This window comes from Scardinius erythrophthalmus (assembly GCF_964197995.2).
Source record: "Scardinius erythrophthalmus genome assembly, chromosome: 3".
Classification (NCBI taxonomy): domain Eukaryota; kingdom Metazoa; phylum Chordata; class Actinopteri; order Cypriniformes; family Leuciscidae; genus Scardinius; species Scardinius erythrophthalmus.
Genome location: NC_138223.1, coordinates 28,324,349 through 28,348,537, shown reverse-complemented (window position 1 = coordinate 28,348,537; position 24,189 = coordinate 28,324,349). Strand labels below are relative to the sequence as shown.

Below are 24,189 nucleotides of genomic sequence, written 5' to 3'. Positions count from 1 at the left end.
CAGATTTTTTCATATTTATTACGACTAAGGGCAGCCAATCGTAGCGCAAGGATTTGACGCATGCGCAGCCAATCGTAGCGCAAGGATTTGACGCATGCGCAGCCAATCGTAGCGCAAGGATTTGACGCATGCGCAGCCAATCATAGCGCAAGGATTTGACGCATGCGCAGCCACTCATAGCGGCGCGCAAGGATTTGACGCATGCGCAGCCACTCATAGCGGCGCGCAAGGATTTGACGCATGCTCGTGTGAATCCGACTCTGTTCGTTAGCTGTTCGTATATCTTCGTACGCCGTTCGTTATGTTCCGCCTACACCTCGGATCTTGTCGATAGTGAATTAGGGCTGTATTTCGTCCCCCTCGATCTCTGTGTTGTTGTCCTCGGTGACGCGACGGAGGTGTAGCCTGACGCGGTCTCTTACGTGTCGGACTAAATAAAAGTGGAGCTCCGGAGGCCTGGGAGTGACGAGGCGAGTCTGTGTCGGGTAAGAAGAGACGCATTCGTGGGGGAAAGAGATAATGCACTTGCTGTTTTAGTGGACATGTCGCAATGCTCGATCCGTGTGTAACAAAGAGATCATGGCGGCGGTGGGCATGTTTCTCAATAGCTCAGACTTGCTTGCAGACAATGAGTCAGTCAGGCAGTCGAAGGAGGAAAATCGCGGTGGTTCTACGAAGTACGTGTGTTTATGGGAAGGAAAAGGGATGGATAGTGTTGTGAATGCGATCGCTCGTCCATGGCACAGTTTTGATGGAAATGCAGCACATGAAATGTTTTTTTTTTCTTGACTCCAGCATTGGTTTTTAGAGTAGTCGAAGCGCTCCGTGTTAAATGAAAGATCTTTACTGCACTCTCGCCCATGCAAAGGTCTTTCTTTACCACAAAAACAATTATCTTATGTAATAAATTGTGGATTTAATTGATAAATAAAATGAGAAAATGTATTCATCTTGAGTATTATTTCCTTCAAATTACACCATAAAACAGACTGATTTTGTGTTGCATACTTGCATCATTCAACCTGGAACACTATTTTACACGTCGAAACACGCCTAAAAATGCAAGCACTTACATGTATTGTATTGTTTTATTTTATTTTAAATATCCATAAACACGCTCACGAAGAAAATTAAATTATTTCGCTTGCACCTTTTTTTTTTCTTTATTTTGCCATAATCATAAATCCTTAAAAACCAAAGCGCAAATGTGACTGACAGCTGTACACGGAAGTAAAAAAAGGCGGCAAATGGAGTCAACTTGGTTTGTTGAGCACGATGATTAAAGACTCAGTTTCAACATTATTACTCATCACAAAACAGCCATGGAATCCTTCAAAGTGTATTTCGTTTATATTTGTTATGCATGATCTCATTCATGTGTAGCTTGGTAGCTACATTTGTTTCTATGTAGATTATAATCTAATTTTCACGTTATGTAATGTTATCTAGTATTTTTGTCATCTGAAATTAAATGTAGACTATATAAATGCAAACATTTCACCCTTTTAGAATGTCAAAAAAAAATGTTTAAATATATTGCATAGTGTTATATTATACATTATTAATTTATTCAATGTCTTTTAATTTGTTGCATTTGAATGTAATACCTATAAATATGTCTGTTTTATAAGACAACCCTTCAGGCTACACAAATGAATACTCAAAATGAAACCGATAAACCCAATCTGTGGGCAGATTTTGTGGTCGCACCCTTTCAGATTTCACATTTACATCGATAAACATCCCCTTTTCGTGGAATTTTGATGACCTGCCCTGTATATTCATAATAAATTGTATATTCGTAGTATCCTGTATATTTATCAAAATAAAATAGGCCTATTTTGAATTGCATCTCCAGGCTATCTAAATGACCATGGAGGCAGGAGCAGATGTCCAGCAGGGCGGCGACACTGCAATCTCAGAGACAGACAGTCAGCAGCTGGCCACTTTGGCGCAGGTGAGTTTCTAGTATGGAAACACATTTGCTAGCATGGCAAGGCTGATTATAATTGAACAGTTAGAGTAATTATGCTTGTAGATGTGGGTTGATATTTTAATTCAATTCGGTTCTAGCTTAGTTTAGTGTCTGTGTCTCACCCTGTTGTACCTCCCTGATGCAGGTTTCCATGGCTGCAGCACAGGCATCAGCTACTGGACCCACAGTGACTTTAGTTCAGCTGCCCAACGGGCAAACGGTGCAAGTTCACGGGGTCATCCAGGCAGCCCAGCCCTCCGTCATACAATCCCCACAGGTGCAAACTGTACAAGTAAGCCTGACAAGATGGTTCATTTAAGAGAGAACCGTACAAAAATCTCATTACGTAATTCTGTGTGAGCCAGAGGTCGCAAACATTTTCTGTCATTTGAGGGTTTTTTTTAGCAGTGACGGAGAAATCAGAAGGTCGTCCGTCATTTTGACAGATTACACTGAAGGTGATCTATCTGTAAATGTCCAGTTGGTGAAGAGTGTGCAGGCAGTGTTGCCAGATTGGCCGGATTTGAATTTGATTGTGCGGGTTATAATTGGTTTGGCAGGAGGATCGGGTTTGGGGTCATTCTGGCGGTTTTCAAACATTTAAATTGTATTGGCTAGTTGGTTAACAAACAAAACCCAAATGTGCATGTCTATCTAATCAGTCCTCATGACGTTACTAAACTCACACCCGCACAGCAGAGGCAGCTGTTTGAGGAGGATTGAATCAACGATTAATCGGTTTTGACTGTGCAAAGTTCTGTGTTATGTGCTACTATGTGTACTTCAAGAAAGACGTTGACCACACAAATGTAAGGGCATTATTATTATTGTCGTTAATTTTTTGAACAGAATTTTCTGCTTTTTATGGTGTGTGTGTGTGAGGGTTAAAATCTGTTAATTTCCTCCTGACTGCCGTTTGCAAGTAGGCTTTTGACATACTTTTAATAGTTTCTACCTGTTTGGGTAGAAACATTTTTGTCATATTTGCTCATTTTCATTTACTATATTTACCATGTTTTGATCCGGTTTCCTGTTGTATTGTTGTTCTCCTGGCAGAGAAATTTATGAATTTTTATCATTTTATTTTGTCATTTATTTTTTAAGGAGGTAAATAAACCTATAAACGTTTTTTGTCATGACAGTAGAATTATATTGCATTCTTTTGGCAATAAATGTTTTGGACTGGAAATTGTGGTCCCAATCTGGCAACACAGATCATGGGTTCAGCCTCAAGGACAAAATTAAAACTAGAAAATACGCAAAATCTATTGACAATTCTGCATTAGTCTCCCTTGATGCGTTTAATTGCGCACTGACGAGCATCCAGTTCCTGTTTTGTTCAAATCCTTCCTGTTATGTGTGAAAGGAAAAAAATTGGCTGAAAGAGAAAAAAGGAAAAGAAAAAAAGTCGATGCGGACATGGAGGAAGATTTGAGTTAAGGCAGAAGTTGATTGAGTTTAGTTCTGTTCGTTTTTTTTTTTTTTTTTTTAATTTTTAATATATTGCGTTGTTTATATTGGCCTTTTCAGGCACCAAGCCCAATGTCGCTGCAGGGAATAAAAAATCTGCTTTGCACAGTCTCTGTTCATCTGTTCTCTTTTCCTAAATGAATAAATGCATAATCTTGCCCTTATGCTCGTCCTGTAAGTTCATGATTAAAAATTTAAATGTGAATGAAAATAAAATAAATGACAAATTTTGAGAAATTTTACGACTCTGTCCGTCAAAATGATGGACAATTGAGAAAGACTAACGCGACCTCTGGTGTGAGCTGTCTTTGCAAACTCAATATTGTTTGCAGGTAACACAAGGGCTTAAATAACCTTAATACAATATGTATACTCTGTTGTTTGTTAATCTAGAAGACTTGATAGTTTAGAAATAATAATTTTTGTAGGGGATGAAGGGTCTTCAGTATTTATGGGTTCCTGTTTTGTCTCGTTTTAGATTTCTACCATTGCTGAGAGTGATGATTCTCAGGAGTCAGTGGACAGTGTGACAGATTGCCAGAAAAGGAGAGAGATCCTGTCTAGACGGCCATCATACAGGTACTTGAATGTATTTGTAGTTTCATCTCAAAGTTCTTCTTTTATGCACTTGTGCGAGGGCAGGACAAGCTGTCACTCACAGCAATAGACAACCACAACAAACCAACAAATTCAAAATCAAGTTCCTCCCTAAACTTTTTTTCTTATTTGAGAAGCCGTTTCACTCTGATATACGTCACAATAGGGAAGAATAGACTATCACAACTTCCATTCCATTCTGACCTTAAAGTCTCCATGAAATTAGAATTGACCCTATTTACTTTGTTAGCTCACATTACTAGTCTTGCGGTGAACAATTAATCCGTGCAAGTTAATACGCAGAAAAAATTAGTTTGTCGTGGTAATCTTTAATCAAAATCTGAACATTTGTTTCCGCTCTAGAATGGCGTTCCTTCTCTGATGACGTCAGACTTGAGTAGAATATCCATAACCACTCCCCTCTAACCGTCAGTCTGCTATGAGCGATATACCTTTAATATACCTTCAAAAACGAAATGTATGTCTGGAAAAATATTCGACTAAAAGTCACAAAATGCATAACAATGCAGGTGCATTTTGAAATGTTTTAACTAATCAAGGGCTGTAACTAATTATTATTTTAGGAATCGGTCAATTATTTTGACAATTAATCAAGGAATCGGATAATATTTTTTTGTGGTAATAAAAATAGACCTAATTGAATAATATCCTATAAATTACTTAAAATGCATAAATAACAATGAGGCAATAATAATTGTCAAATAACATTTCAAAAGCAAGTAATCATTTGGTTTTATTGAACAACACTGTTAAAATATATAATGTAATATAAACATAATCAACTTGTAACGAGGTTTAAGTTTAATAGTTCACTTAAAAATGAAAAGTTTTTCATCATTTACTCACCCTCATGTTGTTTCAAACCGGTATGAATTTCTTACTTCTGCTGAACACAAAAGAAGATATTTTGAAGAATGTCGGTAACCAGACAGTTGATGGACCCCATTGACTTCCATAGTAGGAAAAAAAATACTATAGTAGTCAACTGTCTGGAACTGGCTAACGTTCAACACAAAACTTTAATTATAAAATAAACAAACAACAAAATGAAAGTAAAGCGGCAAACCCCTCACGGACAACTACCTCATATAAACATAAAACACAACATAAACAGTCCAGGTCAGGTCCTCTCTCATTCTTCACTGTCGCCGCTCCTCCTTTTATCCTTGTTGTATGTAAGCATGTAAAAGCATGTAAGCGTTGCGATTCACTCTGAAACCTGCAGCGCATATATTTATTTAACTGAATATAAAATTCAACTCGCCAAAGTGGCTAGTTTATTCACAAGTCATTGTTCACAAGCATGATTTGATATTTTGAAATGCAGAAAGATCCTGAACGACCTTTCATCCGATGCGCCAGCGGTCCCACGGATAGAAGAAGAGAAATCAGAGGAGGATTCCACTCCAGCCATAACAACCGTTACTATGCCAACGCCCATCTACCAGACAAGTAGTGGGCAGTACAGTAAGTTGTTTGCTTCTCTAGTACAAATACACTACTACTATTATTTTCCAACTTTTAAAATAGTAACTTGACACTGTTTGAGTCTGCTAAATACAAATCAAAATGCAAAGGTTGTCAATATTTCAGATAACTTCACGATTATACTGGTTGCATTTAAATCAACCTCATGCCATTTGTTTTCTCCCAGTTGCTATTACTCAGGGTGGAGCGATCCAGTTAGCCAACAACGGAACAGATGGAGTTCAAGGGCTACAAACCCTGACCATGACGAACGCAGCAGGCGCTCAGCAGGGCACCACCATCCTGCAGTATGCACAGACCAGCGACGGGCAGCAGATACTGGTGCCCAGCAATCAAGTGGTCGTGCAAGGTGAGATTTAGCAAACATAGAAGACATTTCAGTTTTAAGCAAGTAGGCTACATACAACCTTGAATAAAAGAAAGCAACAGATGAGCAACAGAAGAGTAAGTGTGCTGGTCTAGTTCCTCAGGCCATAGGCTTAATCTATGTCCAGGTTCAGCCACACTTGGCATCTAAACATCTCCTTGTCAAACCATAAATATGTGCTGCTTGTGTTTTTCAGCGGCCTCAGGAGACGTTCAGGCATATCAGATCCGCACCGCAGCTAGCACCATTGCTCCAGGTGTGGTCATGGCCTCGTCTCCTGCAATGCCCAGCCAGGGAGGAACTGAGGAGGTCACGCGCAAGCGGGAGGTTCGGCTTATGAAGAACAGGTACGATTAAAAACTTATCTGCACAAGCCCATGCTCATTTTGGATTGAAAATAATTGTCTGATACCACTGATAAAATTAAACAGGTAGCCTGTGTTTTTCTAGTCAACTAGTAGTTGTTCATGTAAGCCATTAGGCGACTAATCGCACATTTATATTCATTTAATTACTTAAATATATACTACTGGGGGGCGGAATATATGCCTATTCCCCGCTCAAGCCACGCATAAAGCTTTTTAACGCGTTAAACTGAAAAGAATTAATCGCATGCGTTTAGGGTTGTGCCGATAGACGATAGTATCGTGTATCGACGATAGACAGAGATATCGCCGATGGCAGATGCCTTTGACGATATCAATACGATAATTGGCTCGTTTTCCTATTAATGTATTAAATCATTATTATTATTATGAAGCTAGTATAGTTACAATTATATTTGCCTTGCCTAAATTCATAACAATAACCACACTTGCGGCATCACATAACCACACATGCGACGTCACCGACGCGCGCGTATGAGGACTCCTCAAAGAAAATATTTTTAAAACAGACTAAAAAAAACTACATCCCACAACGAAATTTAATTGCAAGGTGATCCATTCACAAATTGCCAAGAGTGCTTGTTTTAACAGACGCATCATTCTTATACAGAGCCAAGATGAAGACGCGGCATCGTTGTTCGTCAGTATTTTGTTTCCATAGCACATTAACAAAATATTTAATGACAGTAAAAACACTAAAAACAGTACAATTACAAAATATTAATTATAATAATAATATCAATAAAATTATATAGGCCGCCTAGGCCTAATTAAGTTACACGAAGCATCTGTTGAACTCTGCCTGTGAAAATCACAAGCAACTTCAAACTTGTTTGACAAGAAATATTCTTCTATTTTTTTCACTGTCAATGATGTAAGTCCACAAGAGAAATATTAAGCCAGTAAATTAAGATGCTGTAGCCTACCGTTATATCCACCGTCGTCTCTGAGGGAACGCGCAGTTAATGCAGTGAAAGCGCAGTCCGTTTCTGCTTTCATTTTCAGGGAATGAGCGCGTTTACATGCACGTTATTAACTCGATTATGCTGAATAAACTGACAATGCATGTGGTCATGTAAACGGATTAACCCATTTTCCTTTATCAGAGTCAAGTCATAAGTAAGTACCGATCGACTTGTAGATTTTTGCCTCTGATTTCTCTCGGCATTTAAAACCCGCGTTATTTGGGCTTATTGAAGTGCGGTGCGCATAAGTGAAGTGCATCCAGACAGAGGAGGACATATCGCAGACTCCGACTCTTTCTTGACCCAATAAATTAAAACGTGTTTTCATGATCTCGTGCAGAAGCAGCCTACAGTCAAAATGCTGCATCTGTAACTGCATGAGAGGATAATGTGTGTCCGTAAATTTCCCGCTGACATGTTGAAATATACAAGAATGGTCAGATACAAGAATGATTAGGATCTTCTTTTTTTTTTACCTCACTATACCAGGAAATAACCTGATTTAGCCTATTAATAAACACTCCACCTTTGCTAGCAAAATAGAAAAAGATTCTCATTTAAAACGAAGTAATAAAACAAGCAAATTGATGAGTAAATAAGCAAGTTAATAATCAAATAAGTAAGCCCCGCCCCCCTCACGATAATATCGTGTATCGCCGATCTCACAGGCTGACGATAGGACGATATGAAAATGGAGCATATCGCGCAACCCTACATGCGTTAACACCTTAGTATTTTAGTAATAACGCGCAATGTTAGTATTGTATTTTGTTCCTATTAAATTATTTATTATTGTTATTATTTTACTTTACAATAATATTAGTAGCAGGGATTAAAGTTCGCCATCGCTACGATGGATTTCCGTTAATTGCAGCCAGTCAACAACGGATTTCCGTCAATTGCAGGGTTCCCGCCTGTCCAGCTGTCTCCCTTTTCATTTTAACCTCTTGAGTCCCTGGGTCCTCATATGAGGACATTACATTTTTGCCTCTTGACACAATGATAGTCAAATTTGTAAATCTTAGACATGTTGGCCACATTTAGGGACACTGCCCACACCATCTTGTGGTGATATCACAACATTACACCAATCTCAGTGAGAAGAAAATGACCCTAACCCTAACCCTAACACTTCTACACCAGTTCCCGAAAGAAAAATGACCCAGGTAAAAAATCTATTCAAATTATATGAATGAAACAAATGTATTTATGTACAATACTGTCTCTATCATCATATGGGGATTAAAATTTGACATATTTTAGTAATAGTAGCACTCTCTTCTTAATTTAAATTTTAGTTTGAATAGGTCTTAAATTAAGGAAAGACTAGGTGTATTCACCCTGGACTCCGCGATGTAACGATTTGATTTACGGCACTGCACTCAACATATGCTAGCCTTCTGTGTATCATACATATCTCAGTGGACACGGTTCCATGCGTTCGCCGGCTTCTTTGAAAACAAATGCACATGACCAGAGGGAGAAGATGGGAGGGAGGAGAATCGCCAACGAGTTTTTACGACAGTGTTGTCAAATATCTATTCCGAAGCTGTAGGGGGAGCTCTATAGAGAAACCTGCGAGCAAAAAAGCGAATTTGCCAAAACTGCATAGTGCCGCTTTAATTATTTGTATGACTACATCACAAAGAGTCAAGTCTTGTAAAAGCATTAGATTGAAAACATTGAAATTTCATAAAAGTGCGTAAATAATAGAAATAAAGTTCAAAATGGCCTTTCTTTAAATGCAAATGTTCTTTGAGTATTTCATTTGTGAAGGTAAAGCATGTGCTCAATATACTCCTAATTACAAGAAGAAAAAAATTGCTCTTAAACTGGGTGAGTGACAGGCTGTGGAATGGGGTTTGGCCGAGGAAAATTTGTCAGTCAATTTATTTTTTTTGCTTTAAGTAGTAAAGTAGTTTTTTGTAGTAGTAATATATTTCTTATTTGATTTCGTTTTATGTAATTTTAATAATAAAATAAAAAATTTTTTTTTTGAATAATAATACATATTATTATTAACAATAATGTTATTGTAGTCATATTGAATAAAGGAGAAAAAAAGCAGGTTTTCCTTTCTTTCTTTTTTTCTTAGCTGATCACATGCCTGATTAAAATGCCAGATTATTTTTTGTCATGATTGTTTATAGATATTTATTTTTCCTGTAACTTGACTTTTACTATGAATACAACCTGTATACTGTGGTCTTCCTTAGAACCTTAACTTAATGGTTTTGAATATTGCATTTTTAGTTTGCGTGACCTCTATAATCGCCTGACTGTAATAATGTGTTTCCACCACAGGGAGGCAGCACGAGAGTGCCGCAGGAAAAAGAAAGAGTATGTTAAATGTCTGGAAAACAGAGTGGCCGTGTTGGAGAATCAGAACAAAACGCTCATCGAGGAGCTCAAAGCGCTTAAGGACCTTTACTGTCACAAATCTGAATAATTGTCCTCACGCATACGTGCTGAACGGATCTCTTCTGGTGCCTCTAGAGACAGAGACTCTGAACATACCACAGGCACCTACACAGCATCTGTCTTTTTTCATTTTTTATTTCTTTTTTTAAATATTATCTTCTGTAAAAATCCAGTTATCAGTAATACATTGTAAGTTTGTACGTGTAAACTTTTTATTTCCCTTTTCTCTTCAGAAGAAAGAGAGTCAGTTTTTTGGAGACAAGAAAAAACGACATGCAGGGTACAGTTTCGTTATCAACATGTTGCCCTACTTAAGGAGCGTTGTGAACCATAAAGAGCACCTTTCTGCAGCTGTGACAGGGAATGAATGTTTGTGTGGGTTTATCATGAAAACAGCCCAGGGTGCTGCTTCTGAGACCTGCTCCTATCACTCTGAGGTTCCCATTTGAAAGACTTTCCCACAATGCACCAGTCCTTGATGGCGCTGCTTGCGAGCATGATTAAAGAGGGATGGAGGTTTTCACTATTGCAGCATGGCTCTTTTATGATTGAGATTAAATCAGCCGTGCCCTCTCCTGTTGTTTAACTGCTTCCGTTACTAATACATAAACTCATATATATATATATATATATATATATATATATATATATATATATATATATATATATATATATGCGTCCCTCTGTTATGACTTGGATTGATATATAATGTGTCATCTACTTTTTTTAAGCAGTGTTCTTTTGTTACAAAATTAAGGAGAAACTCAGTCATATTTGTTAACAGAAAATAGCAGATCCTTTGAAACCTGGAATGATAACATTTGAAAAAGTGTAAAGTAAATGAAATATACTACGTGATTTTCAATGAGTATTTGATGGCCTATAATTAGAAAATTGTTTTTTAAACTTGTAAGTGTGCTTATATTGTAATATATTGGATTTCTTCATCTATGCTAGACTTTACAGGTTATTCTAGTGCCATCTACACTGATCAGAGGCTAATTGTGTTGATTCCCTTATATTTTGGGCAAAGATTTTGATATATAATAACTGATCTCTGATCAGTGGATTTTTTTTTCATGTTCCACATTGCAATGAAATGCTGTTATTCTCTTCTGTCTTTGGCCATAACATGTATCTATCCACAACAACAGAACATACATGTTATTTTAAGTCTTTTTTTTTTTTTTTTTTTTTTTGGGTTAAACATTTCTGATTTTATTTTTATGTTTATTTTTGTATTATGTATTGTATTTTTAAGATATGTTGCTTATGTGTAACCTAAATCAGTTATAAAGCATTCTGGTGCAGTCTTTCATCAACAATTATATATTTGGCAGCTGTTCGTAATCTAATGTGTTGAGGTAGTTTTTATTTTCAGAGTTTATCTGTAATGTTTGTGAAGATTTAATATTATTTGATCTTCACTTTTCACTTCAGTGCAGTTGCTCAGCCCAGCAGGGATGTGTAGAGAGTTCCTCAGGGGCAGGGGCTCAGATGTAAAAAGGGGCATATAGCCTATATATATATACACACAGTATCTCACAAAAATTTGTTCACCCCTCACATTTTAGCTAACATTTTAGTATATCTACTCAGGGGACAATACTATAGAAATTAAACTTGGATTTTAGAGTAGTCAATGTGCTGCTTGTATGGCAGTATATTTACTGTCCTCTGAAAATAACTCAACATACAGCCATTATTGTCAAAATAGCAGGCAACAAAAGTGAGTACGCTAAGTGATAATAGCTGAACATCGTTTAACCATGCAAAGCAACATGTCTTATTCATCATTTTCATGTTTTTGTCTGCTTAACAGGACCATACACATTTATCTTGTATTAGAGCAGTTAAAATTTGTGCTTTGAATACCATTCTCTCTTATACTGATCACTGGATGTTCAACATAGCACCTCATGACTAAGGATTTGAGAATTAGCATTGTTGCTATCCACAAAGACGGACTATAGGCTTTAAGAAGATTGGTAACACCCTGAAACTGAGTTACAGTACAGGCCAGGGTCATACAGAGGTTTCCCAAGACAGGTTCCACTCGTAACAGGTCTCGCAAGGGTCAGTCAAAGAAGTTGAGTCCTCGTGCTGTGCCTCAGGTGCAGAAGCTTGCTACAAAAAACACGCATGCGTGCTGCCAGCATTGCTTTAGAGGTTGCAGAAGCTCAGCTTGTCAGTGCTCAGACCATACGCCGCACACTACAAGAAGTCGGTTTGCATGGCCGTCGTCCCAGAAGGAAGCCTCTTCTGAAGCTGGCTCACAAGAAAGCCTGCAAACAGTTTGCTGAAAGCAACCTGCCCAAGAGCATGAATTACTGGAACCATGTCCTGTGGTCTGATGAGAGTAAGATAAACTTGTTTGGCTCAGATGGTGTCCAGCATGTGTGGCAATGCCCTGGTGAAGAGTACCAAGAAAATTGTGTCTTGCCTACAGTCGAGCATGGTGGTAGCATCATGGTCTGGGGCTGCATGAGTGCTGCTGGTACTGGGGAGCTGAGCTTCATTGAGGGAAACATGGATTCCAACATGCACTGCGACATTCTGAAGCAGAACATGATGCCCTCCCTTCAGAAACTTGGCCGAACGGCATGATAACGACCCCAAACACACCGCCATGATGACAACTGCCTTGCTGAGGAAGCTGAAGGTGAAGGTGATGGAGTGGCCAAGTATTTCTCCAGACCTGTACCCTATTGAGCACCTGTGGGTTGTCCTCAAGCGGAAGGTGGAGAAGCGCCATGTGTCTAACATCCAGCAGCTCTGTGATGTCATTATGGAGGAGCGGATCCCAGCAACAACCTGTGCAGCTCTGGTGAACTCCATGGCTGGAGGATTAAGGCAGTGCTAGATACATCAAATAATTGCAGGCTTGATGCGCATAAGGGACTTCTTAAAAAAAAAAAAAATTAGTAATGTGCGTGCAAATTTTTGGCCAGAAGTACTGTAATATTATACTATTGCTGCAAAATTATCTAAAATGTTAAAATAATAAAGTCAACATTTCGTGTGTTGTTGTCAGCCTACACTTCACATGATAGGCCTGGGCTTCATTAACAAACTAGTTTCATCAAATGGTAAACGGTGTATAGATTAAATACAAGTGACTTGAATACTATACTTATTATTAATGCTACATTTGGTGCTGGTTTTGTGCAGTGCTTTGTAGTCAATTAACATCAATTAGTTCAACGATGCAGATTCAGATCGCTTCATAAATTTAAATTAAGTCTGTCCACGTAACGATTTATTTACAAATTACCGGAAAATTCACGTTCCACTTCACATTGTCCAATGAAATTTGAACTTGTTGTGCCAGATGACAATTGGTCGGTGTATTATACATGACAAACAGGCTTCAATTAATAATGTAATATTGAATAAAATTGAATAAAATGCTAAATAACCATGTTTATTTATGATGAGATCATTAAAATAAATGGAAAAGCACTATGCCATTTCACATTTTGTAAAATATAGGCTATGCCAGATATTAGATATCAGTAGGCTACATGCTAGAACAATCTCAAAATGTATTTTTTCAGGCTGTTTATCATTCAGTTAGTAGATGAATGGATTGAAAGAGTGAGATGCCTTGAAATGATGAAGGTTACTTGAATGGCACTGCTTCAGCCATTCAATTGCCTACAGATTGAAGAAAATAAGAAAAAAAACAGAGACATTGTAAATTGTCAGTGATGCTTAAAGTGCCGAATACAAAGTTTGTTTTAAGATACATGGAAATCTCAGTTTTCTGCTTAAAGAACACCAGATTGCTTTTTTTTTTTTTTTTTTTTCTTCTTCATTTTTCTGCAGCAGAACAGCACAGAGCTCCCTGATTGCTTGTGTTCTGTTTCTCAGAGCGTTTCACCTTCACGGTCAGTGATCAAGGTCTCCAGCAGTCTTTGATAATGGCCACAGGCAAACTTATTCATAAAACTCATTAGGGTACTAAATGGTGCTAAACAGTACCCCCTTGTCTATGAATCTGTGGGTTTGATAAAGCAGAATGAGAGGCTTAGATTAGAATGGTCTTTGTTCGATGATTATAGACTCCAGTTATTAGCACTGATTTGTAGCAATATCTTAAATGATTAAAAAAGATAATTTGTGTCAAGTGTTAATTAAAGAGCTTTTTCGTGCAGTCTAGCATTTAATAGTCTTATCTAGTCATTTATCATCTGTTGAGAGTTTTTTGATTCTTTGCTTTGGAAGAAAATGTATTTCTTTTTATGGAATTCTGAAGAGGGCATATATGACCTTTCGTCAAATTCATGTTTTTTGTTGTTTTGTTTTTCTCAATATGTCTGTGGGTTCATTCAAACTTTTTTAAAAGTTCCTCTGTAAATGTAGTAAGCGGCAAGCCATGCCCGTTCTGTCTAGTACATAAAATATCAAAGTCTCAAACGCTCAATTTATATGGATAACTTTGGTGATATCTGGATGAACTTTGTGTGACAGAGTGAAAGTTCTGGTGGATTTTCAATGGTGGTCCAGAAAACTCATGAAGATGAGTAAATGACTACCCCTTTTAAGAGAAATATATAAGTCTGGCCATTTTAAATTCTTTTGATGCATGTTCTAAAAGTATTGTAAGGTGAATATCAGATTAAGAAAACTAAGCTGGAAAATCAAAAGCAAAATACTGACTCTCCACAAATGATTAAAGGAAATTCTGAAATCCAAAGTACAGAATGGGCAATCTGTAAAAAACGACACAGAAGGTATTTGCATTCATATACTAAACACACTAAAAGAACATTCTGCCCTTCATTTGTTTCACCACCTGGTCATTTGTTAATCAGATTTGATTAAGCATTATTGAAATGCACGGTGTGATTGCTTTTTCGCTCATACAGCTGTGTCATGATGAAGGATTTTTACGGTAGTAATGTATGATCTCCTCTCTCACACACTCTATGCTGTTTAACTTCATGGCCCTGTCGGTTTTTCTTAGGTAGTGAGGTACTTTAGACTGATTTTAATGTGTGACAAATTGAAATAAATTAAACACTAAATGAAGTCTGAAACCCCCATGCCAGTATGAATGGACTGATGTTGAATGATCTGCTCCAAGTCCATTTTGTCCATGATGTTATCTGTGTTTCTATTCTATTCTATTCTATTCTATTCTATTCTATTCTATTCTATTCTATTCTATTCTATTCTATTCTATTCTATCCACCCATCTTATATAGAGGGGCCTAAATAGGGGCTCCAATAATTTCAACTTGGAAATAAAGTTTTGGGATTTAAAAAAAAATGACAAAAATGCATTAAATTAAATATGCAAGATTCTGCACTATTTATATGTAATTAATCAAATAAGCACATTTGTGAAGTTGGGGAGTTTATGCATGTTGCAAAGCTAAAGTGTGTTGTTCCAAAAAAAAAAAAAAAAAAACGCTAAAATTAATTTTAATATTTCCATTCACCCTTTCGCTCAAAAGTTAAGCTATATACTAATAAAAAAATAAAATAAAAATAAAACATACATGTATACATAAAATAATAAATAAATAGTTTATAGAAACCTTTTCAATCATGGTCTCGTGGTCTAATTTTTTTTTACATAACGAAAATCAAATGTAACGTATCTCATCAATGAAAGACAACACTATAATATGTCCTATTTGTTTAGAAAGGAGCTTTTAGTACAACACACTTGTGACGCTTTAATCAATCTCATTAAATAAAATTAAAATTCATAAACTGACACCAGTCCTCTCCTTATCTTTTTCTATTTCAACTCCTTGTAAAGAATTGGAAAAATGTGCCGCACTATTTTCTGATCAAAGAGCATGTAATGACATGGTTATTGTGTCCCTATACTGTTGCATTGACTAAGGAGCATGCATTGCCAAATTGAAATGAGACCTCCCAGGATGGCTACATTTTCACCTATTCACAAAAATCAATTCATCACTCAATAAGAGCGGAACAAGCTTAGCAGGTACCTCTGCCCAAAGCCTTTTGTCACTTTCAATATGTTTCAATTATTCATCCAAAGAAAGCTAACAAAAATGGCTATGAACGAGGACAGCACAATTGATTTGACGACTTGGTTCCTTTGGGCATCGCACTTGTGGTACAATCACAATCTAATTACACAGAGGCAGGGCAGAGGAAATGGTTCGCTCCAGTGGTATTACTCATCTACCATTCGTTCCTGGAGCAAATCACTGAAAACTTGCTTGTTTATTTTCTGTTGACAGGCGCCGCTCTTTTTGCTATACGCTGAGAAGATTTAGTTCTTTTTTTTTCCAAGGATAGAGAAGGCAGAGAAGAATGGCAAACGGATTTGTGGCAAATTAAATAATTTGAAGATAGAAACATGTCTCATTATAATGTATTTTGAGGGCAAGAAATGTGTTGGTGATATTCTTTTTTTCTTTTAAAAGTTGGTCCCCATACATAAACTCACAATCAATCAGCATCCAACAAAACTCCAACAAATAAATAAATACTATCTGTTTTTGGCAGATTTATGTCTACCTCAACATTTATAATAAAAGCTGAGCATAGGCTCAAGCTTCATCCTATAATCTGGAAGAGATGGCAGAGATAATCTAAGTGCAAGGGGTTTATTGAACAAAAAAATAAATAAATTGAAACTAGGAACACAAAGAACCAGGGAAAACAAGGAATGAGCACCGGTACCATCAACCAACCATACAGAAAACATCGACTGACAGGAACAGGGGAAACACAAGGGCAGGAGCTCTAATTGGCTAACAAGACACACCTGGGAACAATGAAGACTAATCTACTAAAAAACTACAAGAACTACAAACATGGCACTCGGGATAGGAAGTAACCTAAAAGTCCAAACACAACACAGGAAAATAACACATCCCTTTAATTCATAACGATTTAAAAAAAGGAAAAAAATATTATACAAAAAAAAAAAGGAAAGAAATAAAAACAAATAAAAACTAATTTATGAATATAAAGTTATAGTCGTGGTGTGCACTTCATCGGAATGGTACGGAACTTGGTGAGTTGCTATGTGACCACAGTCGCTATGCGACCACAAAAAAAGAAAAGAAAAATTAATGGACTTGATTTTGAAAAAGCTAAATGGTTGTAAAAAAAGAAAACTGTCAAATGTGTGTTGTTTGCAGTCAGAAATGACTTAATTGAAGCAAAATTAAGCAAGAGAGCAATTTTTACTACAATCTGCAAATCAGCCACGATGCAGAAAAAAGGCTCAGTGAAAGGGTGACACTCATAAATATCAAGAGTGCAAAATAGACACATATATCCAAAACCTAAAAGTATGTTTTTATGTCTAAAACAACTATGGAATTTACAAGCCTCTTTTTAAATAAAGGAATCTAGTGGTTGCATACCATGGCATAACAGATGTTTTTTTCTTTTATTTACTCCTACCAGATGACACTACTCTGCCTTCAAAAATTAGATTTTAAAGGCCTTGTCTCTATTTTAACATGAAATACAGCTTAAAAAAGTAATAGAAAAAAATATATATTTTCACTGGGAAACAATTTATCATATTATTGCATTCATATTAATTAGTAGCATACAATTCTCTCAAAATACAAAATGTTATTGAACATAAATATACTACACTGATTTTACTGAAATTAAAAATAAAAAAAAGTTACATTTCAGGTGTTCTGTCACTTTTGACCACAAACAACACAAGTGTGACTCCCAAATGAAGGTTAAAGTGATTATTAAATCTTTATAAGATTTAGACTTTATAATTATTTATCATTATAGTTATCATCCATGGTGTGAACGGGCCTTTAGGGCTATTTGATCTAAACAAATATTATTGTAACATGTTTTATGACAGCCGCTCTCCAATTCCTGAAATTTTTTTTGTATGGTGGCAGTGGCAACACAAAAGACAAATCACTCACATACAGAGTGAAAAGCAAGACGTCCTAAAATAGTGCAAAGCTTGTTAGTTCACAAAACAAAACAAAATTATCCCAATTCTGGATTACCATTTTGGCAGCAGGGAGAACTAAGAACTTATCAGCCTATACTCATAATTCTCAATGTTTCCGCGGCTCACACGTGAAGCTGGCTCGGCCTGTTACACCCTAATATGTGTTTCAACACCACAACGAGACTGTGACAGTCAGCCAGCGATGATGAATATATCTATTCCCTCAACACTGACAAATCCCATTTTCACCATAAGGAGTCCAGCCTTTACATATGTGTCCAGGCACATTCCATTTTCTCACAATAAGGAGCTACACAATCCTCTGTAATGGGTGATTTTTGTGGATCATCTTTTTGCGATCACCATGCAGCGGTGCAAGAAAATGAGGGCCAAGCCATTGCTGCTCATTGTGTGCCTAATTTAGTGCTCCCATATCCCTACACTCTTAGAAAGAATGTGTCAAAAATGACACAACCTGTGTTAAATTTTAACACATCTGTGGGTGAGCTCCAGGACTACTAGATTTGTGTTAATTTCAACTCATTCACTGTGTTAATGAGTTTAACACACTAAATGTGTCAGAAAGGTTAACATAAAAGATGTGTAAACATGTGTAAAATATGTGTAAAAGATGTGTAAACATGTGTAACATTACCACATTATGTGCTATCCTTGGCTACACACACTGTGTTAAGAAAGGTATCTAAAATCCTAAATCCTAAACAAAATAAGCATTTGACAAAATAAAGTCTGTGGTTGATTATCTTATTTATTATGACTGACATATCAACAATTAAATTCAATCCAGAATAGAACAATACAATTTAAAGCAGTCAAAAAGGAAATGTCCAACATAGGATAAAACAGTTATTTTCTCAATCTCATTAGGTAACATGACACACTTCCCCACCTTCAAAATAATTTCACTTATTTCCAAAACATTTTTGGCTTGATGTACATTGGTGGCCAAGTTTAGAAAATATTAAGCATTTTAATGTTTTTGAAAGAAATCTCTTATGCTCACCAAATATTTTATTTGATACAAAAGTACAGTAAAAACAGTAAATATTGTGAAATATTATTACAATGTAAAACAGCTGTTTTCTATTTGAATATATTTAAAAAATATTTTATTCATGTGATCAAAGCTGAATTTTCAGCATCATTACTCCAAGTTTTCAGTGTCACATGATCCTTCAGAAATCACTCTTATACGATGATTTGATGCTCAAGAAACAGTTCTCATTATTAGTATCAATGTCTGGACCACCCAAGAGGACGTTTGACTGACATGTAACGCAACCAATCACAGTTCGTTTTGTTCTGCGTCATGTTTAGGGGCGTGATAATATATGATGTTGATGTCCCTACAATAACAGACTGGCTGCATCTAATAAATTATTCATTCAAGAACGTTAAACAATGGAGCCGCGAACTTCAAGTACTTTTGAAAATCCAGTGTTTAGTTGATCCTGGTAAGCGCTCATTGTCACAGTTGTAAGCACAATAGCATTCTTCTTCCACGAGGGGTTTTGGTGTCACGGCATTTGTTTCCAGGCGAACCGATAAAGAACACGACACTCACATCTCCCGAACATCCTGTAGAATTCAACCAATCAGATCGCGACTTTGAAACTCCTGAAGTGTTCCCAGAAAAGTGTGACATATGCATCAGTCCCCTGTTTCCTGGATGCAAACGTGTCCACCAACACAAATGTGCTCAGTTCTTCTTCAGAGAAGATCGCAGTTCCAACACTATATAAAAATATAATAGGGAGAGAGAGAGAGGAGAAAATTACACAAGCATCAAATTGTTTTTAATCTCCATCATACTATAATTCAGAATATATATATTTGTAAGTAACACCCTTTTGTCAGCACATTCAAACATTTCAGTTGAACTGTAAACTAAATTATGCCAGATTAAATTTTAATACTTACATTTCCTTAATTCTCTCCAAAAATGCTGAGATTCGTAGGCTTAACTGCAATCAGGGATTTAGGCTAGCCAATTTCAACTTGTTTGCAGTGAAGGGACAGCTGTTTGAGACAAATACACAGTAAGATACATGATGCAAGAAATCCCCATGTGATGATCTTTTTCTTTCCCTCAGTAGTTAACCTACCTGTGCGCTGATAGGCTATGCTTATTAGGCACCTTCCTGGTCAGGTCGTACTCCTTGGCCTAATAATAGATCAAAAGAATGCAAAAATAAAAACTTAAGCTGTTTAGAATGCTTGATTTGATATGAATGAATGATTTAGTGAATTTTACTGCAATGCTTACCTGAATAAATTAAATCTGGTGAGACTGAACACGGTGGTCGGTGGAAAATGGTCCATCTTCTGATTGGTTCATTTGCTGTGTAATAAATAATAGACATAATGCAAAGGTCACTTATTTTATATAAAGTTAGCACATGTAACGTTATTGTATGCTAACAGTTAACGTTACCTAGCCTGCACATCACTCAAGAGCACTTATGACATATTGCTAATCATTTCAGCAAACTTTCAAATCCACTACTACGATTACATTTTATACGTAACGTTAATCAAATTAATAAAGAGTAGACGATTTTTAAAACACCCTTACAAATAACATTTTGTGTATTGTAAATCGAGTAGCACTGTAAGTTACAATCTAGGTGCGGTCACGTTTAGCTACCATTGCTTGGCGAAATTTTGCGTGTAAAATCCATTAATAAAGGTCTCTTCATTATCTGGAATTTCGTGTGAAAGTGGAAAAAAATTATGCCGATTTTGAATCGGGGTTTCCACGCAAATTCGCAGCATTGGTCAACATAAAGCTACTTGGTTTAGCCGTTCTTCACCTAACTTTAACTGCTAACGTTACACTATTGACAAAAGTCGAGTTTTTTGCCCGCAAAATCTCGTCGTAACCTAGCTTTTAAGCCAGTATTAAAATAACAGTAGCAGGAAATATTGTTTTTGAAAATGAACATGAGTAAAAAAAATAATTCAAGTACAGCTTACCTCATGACTTTGAGCATCACCGGCGTGATTCGGCGCGAATCATCTCCTCCCTGGTAAAAAGGTGGTTTTCACGAACAGTTTTGACGCGAGGGGTAGTCGATAACGAAGTGATAAGGTACATGTTTTATTTTCAACAATATAGTAAAAACAAAATAGTTGCTGTCGTTAACAGACTTTTATCTACTAACGTTAACGTTACTGAACTGCAACTGACTGGAACTGGATTATGTTCACTCAAAAGTCACCTTATTGGTTGGTTCAGTTTGACTAGCTAATTTAAATAACGGTCGCGTTATAAAAATTAACACATTAAAATGTGTAAGCACATCAGTCTACTCATAATGTGTTAAATGCTTTGAGTAAATACCCAAGTTGTGTAAACTTTAAACTACACATGGATATGTGTAAAATAGATTATTTTTTTATACACAGTTTTAGTTAATATTGACACAAAATGTGTAAATTAGAGTGTTACACATAATTTGTGTAATTTTTCTACACATTCCTTCTAAGAGTGTATATATCATCACTGTCTCATAGAGATAAGCTGTGAGTCAACGGCAGCTGATTCTGAACGAGATTTTGGTTGTTCTAAAGAAACAGAACATTTAAAAACAGGATTATTTAAAGAATATTGCTAGCAAGAGTGCTGTTGTTACAAATATTAGCATGACCAAACCATTGAATGTTCTTGATTAACATTGCTTTTACCAGTTAAATGAACAATAAATCAATATGGTAACATTTTATTTTACAGTGCCCTTGTTACACATTACATGTAGTTACTGTATTAACCCTTAAATGCATACCTCGTTCTTTAGTGACCCGGGATGTCATTCACTACAAGGAGAGTATAGTTTAACCCCTTAGGAACTGCCCTCCCACAAGGCCTACACTACTGTACATGAAATGGTCCCTTTAAAAGGAAGTAATTTACAGTTTATGATCACATGACCCAGTGCGGCAAGTCTTCACGATTCATTTTAAAGCTAGATGGCTTGTAGTATTATAATTATAATATATAGTATTATAATATATTTCAAAAATGTAATTATTTATTTGATGGCTAAGCTGAATTTTCAGCAGCAATCCAGTCTTCAGTCTCACATAATCCTTCAGAAATCATTCTAAGATGCTGATTTGCAGTTCAAGAAACATACCTCTTGTTGTCAATGTTGAATACAGTTAAAGGGATACTCCACTTTTTTTGGAAATAGGCTCATTTTACAACTCCCCCAGAGTTAAACAGTTGAGTTTTACCGTTTTCGAATCCATTCAGCCGATCTCCGGGTCTGGCAGTACCACTTTTAGCATAGCTTAGCATAGATCATTGAATCGGACGAGACCATTAGCATCTCTCTCAAAAAAATGACCAAAGAGTTTCGATATTTTTCCTATTTAAAACTTGACTCTTCTGTAGTTACATCGTGTACTAAGACCGATGGAAAATGTAAATATGCGATTTTCTAGGCTGATATGGCTAGGAACTATACTCTCATTTCTGCGTAATAATCAAGAAACTTTGCTGCCGTACCATGAGTGCAGCAGGCGTAATGATATGACGCAGCGCCTGAAAATAGTCCCCAGCTAGGTAACCAATGAGTCCAGCTGGGGACTATTTTCAGGCGCTGCGTCACATCATTACGCCTGCTGCACTCATGGTACGGCAGCAAAGTTTCTTGATTGAATGGGAGTATACCATGGGAATGAGAGTATAGTTCCTAGCCATATCAGCCTAGAAAATCGCATCTTTACATTTTCCGTCGGTCTTAGTACACGATGTAACTACAGAAGAGTCAAGTTTTAAATAGGAAAAATATCGAAACTCTTTGGTCATTTTTTTGAGAGAGATGCTAATGGTCTTGTCCGATTCAATGATCTATGCTAAGCTATGCTAAAAAGGGTACTGCCAGACCCGGAGATCGACTGAATGGATTCGAAAACGGTAAAACTCAACTGTTTAACTCTGGGGGAGTTGTAAAATGAGCCTATTTCCAAAAAAAGTGGAGTATCCCTTTAATATACTTTTGTGGAAACTGTGATAAAAAAAATAAAAAAAGTAATCTTTGATGAACAGAAAGGTCAAAAGAACAACATTTATTTGAAATATATAAAAGCAACAATTCAAAAGTCTTTAGTGTCACTTGAGATCATCAATGTAGTGCATCCTAGCTGAATAAAAGTAATTTCTTTCTTTCAAATGAATGAATGAATGAATGAATAAATGAATGAATGTTACTAACCCCAAAGTTGAATTATTCAAGTGGTTTTGTTGCACATTTTCGTCGCTTTTTAAATAAGTTTAAATAAGTTTCATAGGACTCTACCTGCTCCTTCCAGAGTTCCCACTTCAAGGACTTTGTCCTTTTGAGTGAGTAGCGATGCATAGGGATGTTCAGTTCCTTTTCTAATTCACCGTATATCAGCAAAATAATGCTGCAACCAATCAAATTCAAGGACTGTAACAAACCATTGCATGAATACAAATTAGTGAATGACTTAGACGTTTACAGCAGTCAACGCAAACAGATTGGAAATAGGTTCCATTACAAAGCAATCATGCAGCAAACCGAAAACCTCAGCCTTTCCACTTCTGTCAAAATGTTTGTGAGTATGTGTGTGTCTTTTAAGGCAAGGTCACAGAATGTGACCACAGCGTTTTCAACACCTGCTCAGCCGCCCCTCAATCCACCCGTGTTTGAAGTGGTGCTATCTTTGCGATTCCCATTTCGGGAAGGTAATAGTGATCTTCTTCTCCATTCCACTGAAATAACGCAGATGCTGATCACCTCTTTCATTTTCTCTCTGCTGTCTCCCACTGTGGACTCGATTATTGGACAAACGAATAATAGCCTGAGCACTGATTATTTTGCTAATTTGCTCAAATGTTATTGCTTTTTTTATTGGGTTGACCTTATAAAAGCAGAAAATGTAAGGCAATTTCTATCAACAGCATCATTTCAGGAACTTCAAAATGGTTATTGATGCCTTTAGCAAAGACTTTTCCTTCAAACCCCTGGAAACATAGTAGTCACGTGGAATATGAGGCATCAACAGTCATCATGACTTTATAATCAATGCAAATCCCTTTTACTTGTGAAGCAAGTCTTATCAAGGATGCAAGTTGTAGCAGACCACATGGACAATATATATATATATATATATATATAAATATATAAATATATATATATATATATATATATATATATATATATATATATATATATATATATATATATATTTAAACTTGTTTTTAAAATAATTAATTTGCTGGTTAAAGGAATAATTAACTCAAAAATATTATTTTGTCATTGTTGTACCAAACCTGTATGCAGTAAAAAAAAAAAAAAAAAATGATGAAACACAAAAGAAGACATTTTGAAGATTCTTCAAACTGGTCATTTCCATACAAGGCTATTTCTCAGTGACAATGTCTGTCAAGAAAGAAAGAAAGATAAAAAAAGAAAACCATAAAAGATCATCTGACTCATGTGCTGTATTCTGCGTCTTCTGAAGCCTTACAACATCTTTGTAAGGTATTTGCTGAAAATCTTCATAACTACTGTGAC

At 36.4% G+C, this 24,189-nt stretch overlaps 1 protein-coding gene across 1 annotated transcript; it reads left to right on the top strand.

The window, feature by feature from the left end:
* Positions 1–211: 211 nt before the first annotated feature.
* creb1a (cAMP responsive element binding protein 1a) lies at positions 212–11,040 on the top strand. The gene is made up of 8 exons (XM_081361676.1): positions 212–485; positions 1,859–1,957; positions 2,121–2,267; positions 3,924–4,024; positions 5,391–5,530; positions 5,718–5,900; positions 6,115–6,265; positions 9,574–11,040. The coding sequence occupies exons 2-8, from the start codon at positions 1,868–1,870 to the stop codon at positions 9,716–9,718; spliced, it is 957 nt and encodes a 318-aa protein (XP_081217802.1). The 5' UTR covers positions 212–485; positions 1,859–1,867; the 3' UTR covers positions 9,719–11,040.
* Positions 11,041–24,189: the final 13,149 nt, after the last annotated feature.